The 7,300-nt window shown below is 33.8% G+C and overlaps 2 protein-coding genes across 2 annotated transcripts; one reads left to right on the forward strand and one right to left on the reverse strand.

Moving 5' to 3' along the window:
- Positions 1 to 1,945: 1,945 nt before the first annotated feature.
- LOC111386756 (ethylene-responsive transcription factor ERF104-like) lies at positions 1,946 to 3,099 on the forward strand. The gene has a single exon (XM_023011222.1). It carries the CDS (start codon positions 2,065 to 2,067, stop codon positions 2,923 to 2,925), a length of 861 nt encoding a protein of 286 aa, XP_022866990.1. The 5' UTR covers positions 1,946 to 2,064; the 3' UTR covers positions 2,926 to 3,099.
- Positions 3,100 to 6,050: 2,951 nt separating this feature from the next.
- Positions 6,051 to 7,085, reverse strand: LOC111386758 (ethylene-responsive transcription factor ERF104-like). Its single transcript, XM_023011223.1, has one exon. The coding sequence runs from the start codon at positions 6,966 to 6,968 to the stop codon at positions 6,108 to 6,110; it is 861 nt and encodes a 286-aa protein (XP_022866991.1). The 5' UTR covers positions 6,969 to 7,085; the 3' UTR covers positions 6,051 to 6,107.
- Between the last annotated feature and the right edge of the window lie 215 nt (positions 7,086 to 7,300).

Genomic DNA, 7,300 nt, shown 5'->3' on the forward strand with positions numbered 1-7,300 from the left:
ATCGATTTTGAGTTTTAAAATCGAGAACTTGACGATTCTCGCCTATTCTCTATTCGAGATCAAAATCAAATTTAGTTCGATTCCAATTACTTAACACCAAGAATATAATTATAGTTAGACTATGTCAAAATTATATTTGCACAAACAATTAGAGAAATGCATTTATTTAATTGATTGGACTATGCCAACCTTCTAACCTATCCTCAAGAATATAATTATAGTTAGACCATGTCAAAATTATATTTGCACAAACAATTTGAGAAATGCATTTATTTAATTGATTGGACTATGCCAACCTTCTAACCTATCCTCAAGAATATAATTATAGTTAGACCATGTCAAAATTATATTTGCACAAACAATTTGAGAAATGCATTTATTTAATTGATTGGACTATGCCAACCTTCTAACCTATCTTCTGTTGAGCTGAAAAATTCAAATTCATCCAAGAATACAAATTCTAACATTTACCAGTGCATTACAGAAAAATTTATTTAATCATATTATTCTTCTGAGAATAGGAATTAATAATTGAAGACCTATTAATCTGGAAAAATATTTTTCATATTTTTTACATATCAAAACAATATTACATGTATATTTTTCATTATTCAATTTTAGAAAACATTTTGCTTAAACAATGGTGACAATTCAAATGACTTCAAACGGACGAAGATAAAATGATTTTTATTAGTCTAACTTAAAATTTTAAGTTAATACGTACAAATATAAAGAAGAAAGACACAAGAAAATGAGGAGTATAGCATATATTAGAACAAAATTTACAACAACTCAACTCTTTAACGTACATGGTCTAATTGAGGGTCGACGAAAGAGATTATTTTCTTATAGAAAAACTTTTTTACAACACCATTTGTAAAATAATTTTCAGAAAAAAAAAATCATTTTAACCTGAGCAAATTACTAAAGGAAAAAAAATCTCTTCTTCTGTGTGGCTTCTAGAATACTTTCAGTACTTCCTTAAAACGCAAGTATGAAGTATGAAATGTGTAACCTTATCTTCCTCGATAAATATGCCGGCTTTTCAATGTCAACTTTTGTTGTTCTAGAAGTTTGAGATGCCTTCAAATTCAAGACATGTAAAAAGTGGGTGAAAATCTATCAGAAAGATTTGTTTCAGGACTGATTTCACACGTCATCCTAACTTACTTTTCTAATATTCCGATATGAAAGAGCGTAAATATAAAGTAAAATTCCAAGAGATCCGAAAGATTTAAAGATTTGTTTCTCGTCGAGTAGTGTGGCTTGTTTGTTAATAAATTTTTTTTTTTTTTTTTTTACCTCAAAAATAGAGATCAAACAGAGGCAGTATTTTGACTGTGAATATGTGATTAAAAAATAAGAAAAAAATGTTGAATTTACTAATGAGGTCACATACATAAGATTATGGAGTCGAGATGCAAACGAGATAAAGGATACAATTCAATGGATATGATGTTGAGAAAATGGGAGAATACTACTAAGAATTAGTTTAAACAAAATTAAAAATAAGACCCTTATTTTTTTTTTTAAATTTTTCTCTTCACCAGCAACATTATCAGGTGGATTATTCTCCATATAATCTAAGCAACATTAATCATTAGTAATATTAAAAGAGAAAAAATACAAATGAGTTAGATTTCAATTCTTATTTTATAATTAACAATTACGCAAAATTTCTAAATTTATTATTTTAAAGCTTTTCCCCCCAATTTAAAATTGTATATTTTGGACGTGCACTGTTCACGGAAGTGTCTTGGAAATGCCTCATTAAACAACGTGATAAATTAACCAGGTCAGAAATCACAACCATCGGATGACTCCAAAAAAGTCATCGATCTAACGGTGCATATTCCATCAAAGACTGTCCCAACGTCTCCATTACATAGCGCCTTGATGGAAGCTTCCTATCTCTTGACTCTCCCCTATATATATTCTTTTTCCACTTCTCTTAACTTCAATCTGAACGATTATTGAAAATTAAAATCCATTTCCTCTTCAAAATTTTCCGTCTCTAAAATCCATTTCATCTTTATATTCTCTGGCTAGAATCAATTACACTAGATGGCAAATCCAGCAGAAGTTTCAGCAATTGAACAAATTAGAATGCATCTTCTGGGGGAGTTTTCTCCAACAGAGCTTTCGTTTGCTGCTGAGATCGAAAGAACTAGTAGCATAAATTCATCAGTTTCGAGCTCTCAATCTGACTATTCAGTTTCGATTTCTGAATATTTTATGAATCTTGAGGAGAATGATTTTGATTTTAGCGACTTTTCAAGCCCCGAGTCCGTAGATTTGGTACAAAATCAATTAAATCCTCCAGTTGTAGACCTCACTACACCAAGCGCGGAAAAATTGACTGAGAGGAAGCCTTCATTGAAGATTGAATTGCCGGAGGTGAAGAAATTTGACTGGATCGACTTCTCCGAGTCGACTCATTCGAACACGGTGGCGACGGTGCAGGACAACTCGGCTGTGGAGGAGAAGAGTCATTACAGAGGGGTAAGACGGCGGCCGTGGGGCAAGTACGCGGCGGAGATCAGGGACCCTAAGCGGCGCGGCTCACGGGTCTGGCTTGGGACGTTCGACACCGCCATAGAAGCCGCCAAAGCTTATGACAGTGCGGCGTTCAAGATGCGGGGGAACAAGGCGATTCTGAACTTCCCGCTGGAGATTCGGAAGGAAGTATGCGAATCAGACGCAGACGCCACCGTCGACGTAGGTCGAAAGAGACGGAGAAAAGCGGAGGCAGTGGTGGTGGAAGAAAAAAGGTCGATAAAACCGGAAACGACAGAAAAAAATGAAATGATGCAATGGCCGTTAACGCCGTCATGTTTGAGCTCAGTTTGGGATCAGAGCGCGCACGATACGTATAACTTTTCACCGTTATCTCCGTTTGATTATCCACAGGTTATGGTGAAATGAAAGAAATGCGTGCATAAAATTTTTAGTTTTCCGATGTGCTGTCGTGTACATATACAGCCAACGGATAATGGAAAATGAATATGCTTTCAGATGTTAGCACTAATGCAAGTTCATTTGAATTTTGTTTATCGAGAAATTTTCACAAGCAACATTTAAAAAAGAACTTTACACTCATCTTTTACCATATCTGATTAATTCGAGCTGTGTACCACTTGACAAAATTGACCATCGTGAGCGATACTGAAGGATTAGTCATCTTGAACAAAAAAACAATGGAAGGACCCACGAGCGAAAATGTTTGTGGTCGACTGGGATTGAGGGATCTTTAAACACTCGACCACTAAAACGATAGCAAAATCTGTTTTTTCACTGATCTCATTGGAACCTACCATCAATCCTCGATTGGAGGAACTCCTTAAATCGAAAAATTGAGGAACCAGTACTTAGACGATGGACTTGCAATTGCCCGATTTTGATATGTGAAGATCTATACGCTCTAGAGATCATGGTCATTCCCTTCCCGACAAGTTTAAGTATCTACATAATTGGTATGGCACTATGCCCCTGCAATATATAACCTCTTTAGTAGAGTTTGCAACCAAGTTCTCTCTAGCATTCACCAGTTTTGCTTGCTAGAAGAAAATTGCTATTGGGCTTATAAATATAACTCAAAATAAGTACGAACTATTTAAGATTTCATTACGTCGTTCAACTGGGCTTCACTGAGAGCAATGAACATGTTGATAAATTCTTTTGTTACAACTTTCATAAACGAGTAATGTTATTTACAGTCGTTTATTGTCGTAGTTCATACCTTATATAACAAATCACTAATTGTCACATGTATGCCACGTAGGACGATTGCGATAATGAACGACTACAAATAGCATCATTCTTTACAAACAGTCTAATAAGCCATGAATTTCAAGACATACGTATCTAAGGGACCCCTGGATTCCAATTTCCAAGTGGGATTTGCTCAAGAGTGCATAAAAATGCATGGGCTTAAGGAATCGATGTTTGTCGTCAACTTGCATCTTCAGCTATTTTATTGTCAAGATCTCTTCTTAAAAGAGATTTAAGTTGAATGCTAGTATCAATTAAAGAATTCACTTAGATTTCTTTTGAAGCATAATCAAAGGTTTGAATCTTTAGGCATGCAAATTATGTTAGAGGCCAATTCTTAGTAAGCTAACGGTGCACTAAATAATCCCCATCTGTAATGCTTATAAGGGAAAGTCCCATGATCATTTCAAAAAGAATCAGGTCCAAGCAAAAAGAGAAACAAAGACAACGATTATCGACGTTATAACAAGGAAATGGGCAAAATCGATTATCATTTTCAATCCCACATATATATCATCAAGAGATTCAAGACACCACCTTTACTCAAAAAATATTACAGTTACTTTCCAGTTATTACCTGCTCTAGTTACTCAAAATATAATAATCACTTTTTAAATTGTATTATGTTAAAAATCAGACTTTATTTTTGCTCATTAATTACTAGTTTCATGTTAGATGTGGACTGATTCTCATGTTTCCCTTTCTAGTAGTCAAATTAAGGATGAAGTCAATATACTTTTCCATTACCTAGAAATAATTCAATAATTACAACTATTTTGCACGGAGCCATGTAGTTGGTTTATTCATTGTTGACGTGCTTTTATTGTTTTTATATTCTTTAGATCCAATTTAGGGACAAAGTAAGTTTAAGGGGAAAAAACAACGACAACGAAACGAGGCATGTAACACCATGATAACAAATAATTTTGTTATATGACAGAAAAAGTTTGACAACATTCGTACAGAAAAGACAATAGTTTTTCTTTGAATTTTGAAATAACAAACACAAAAATCCACCATACACAACAAACACAAAAATCCACCATACAGTTAGTGTCAACACATTACTTGAATAATTTCTGTCAATAATTCCTTGCAACTATGGAATTATTCGATAATGAAGGATGCAAGACAAATGGCTTCTAGTTGACTTTAACCAACTCACATCATATAGATATGATTGTTCATGATTAATTGAAAATGTCAACCCTCCTCAAGAGTGCTTAACTAAAATTTTAAGCGGTAGGACTCATTGAAATGTGTGGACAATAATTACGTCATGTCTCTTATAAAAACTAGTCCGATCACTAAGGGCCTCTCCAATGGTTACATTATTGCACCATTTTTTGGTGCAAAATTGCTCCAATGCAAAGCCAAACTTTGCACCATTTTGGTGCAAAATTGTACAAAGTGAATAGTGTTGCACCAAATATGGTGTAAATATGGTACAACACTATTCATTACACCATTTTTTACACCAAATGGTGCAATGTCCATTTTGTCTTTATTTTTCATTTTTCAAAATAATAGTTAAGGGTATTTGTGTCATTTTCATTCTATAATGATAATAATAATGATAATGATAATAATTAATTACACTATTAATTATATTATTAAAGTTTATTATTTTTAATAATATAATCAATAATAATTAACGTGATTGTTAATTAACGTAAAGTTTACGTTTAAAGTTTAATTTAACATAAAATTTATATTATTAAAGTTTGATATTTTTGTAAATTTAACGTAATTGTTTATCATAAATTAATAATATAATCAATTATTTTTGTCAATTTAATATAATATATAAAACACGTGAATAATTTAGTAATCAATATATTTGTTAATTTAACGAAGTTATGATTTAGTAATTTATATAGTTATAGAATAAATAAATAAATAAATAATTTTTTTAAATAAATACATTGTCAAAAATCGAAAGAATGAACAAAGTAATAAATTTTTTTCATTTGGTGTAAGTTTTGATGTAATGGTTGGAGAAAAATTTTAGTTTGATGTAAAATAGTGCAAATTTTGGTGCAGCGTTAGAGATGGCCTAAGGTCCATACCATAATTCTAATATTATGAAGTTGACCTTTTATTTTTGTGAACCATGTTATATGTACAATATTGATTGACAACATCCGATTTGACATTATCACATTCATTCATTTAGAAAAATTATTTTCTACATCTCATGCTTGAATTTGAACAACGCAGAATTGTCAACTAATATTGTAAATTTCGCTTTTTTTCTATTTTCGTTTGTATAGTGGCTGTATAAAAACTCGTCACATTAGACAGAATGACTAAAGTGGCAATTTCTTTATTTTGTTTCATATGGCAAGTAGCTGCGGATAATTGAACAGAGATAATGGAGATAACAGAGGAAAGTTAAATGTCTCATCCCCGTTCTGATCCCAAGCTGAGCTCAAACATGACGGCGTTAATTGCCGTTGCATCATTTCATTTCTTACTGTCGTTTCCAGTTTCATCGATTTCTTTTCTTCCATCACTACCTTCTCTGCTTCTCTCCGCCGCTTTCGCCCTACGTCAACGGTGGCGTCTGGTTCACATACTTCCTTCTGAATCTCCAGCGGGAAGTTCAGAATTGCCTTGCAACCCCGCATCTCGAACGCCGCTCTGTCATAAGCTTTAGCGGCTTCGATGGCGGTGTCGAATGTCCCGAGCCAGACACGTGAGCCACGCCGCTTAGGGTTCCTGATCTCGGCCGCGTATTTTCCCCATGGCCGCCGTCTTACTCCTCTGTAATGAATCTTCTCCACATCGGAGTTGTCCTGCACGTTCGCCACCGAGTTCGACTGAGTCGACTCGGGAAGTTCTATCCAGTCGAATTTCTTTACCACCGGCAATTCAATCTTCAATGAAGGCTTCCTTTCTGTCAATGTTTGCGCCTTTGGTGTAGTGAGGTCTATAACTGGAGGATTTAACTGATTTTGCCCCAAATCTACAGACTCAGGGCTTGAAAAGTCGCTAAAATCAAATTCATTTTGCTCAAGATCCATGAAATAATCAGAAATGGAAACTGAATAGTCAGATTGAGAACTCGAAACTGATGAATGTATACTACTAGTTCTTTCGATCTGAGCAGAAAACGAAAGCTCTCTTGGAGAAAACTCTCCTAGAAGATGCATTCTAATTTGTTCAATTGCAGAAACTTCTGCTGGATTTTCCATCTAATGTAATTAGTTCTAGCCAGAAATATTAAAGAAGAAACGGATTTGATATCACAAAATTTGGAAAAGAAATGGATTTCAATTTTGAATTTAGTTGAGAGTGGAGTAATGAGAGTGGAAAACGAATACATATATACATATATATATACATATATATATATATATATATATATATATATATATATATATATATATAGGGGGGAGAGAGAGAGAGGAAGCTAACGGAGTTGCTGCGTCAGTCTTTGATGGCATATGGGCCGTTAGATTTGATAATTTTTGGATTCATCCAATGGTTGTGATTTCGGACCAGGTCAATTTGTCAAGTTGTTTGA

The sequence above is a fragment of the Olea europaea genome, unplaced genomic scaffold (genome assembly GCF_002742605.1).
Source record: "Olea europaea var. sylvestris unplaced genomic scaffold, O_europaea_v1 scaffold372, whole genome shotgun sequence".
In the NCBI taxonomy this organism is placed as follows: Eukaryota; Viridiplantae; Streptophyta; class Magnoliopsida; order Lamiales; family Oleaceae; genus Olea; species Olea europaea.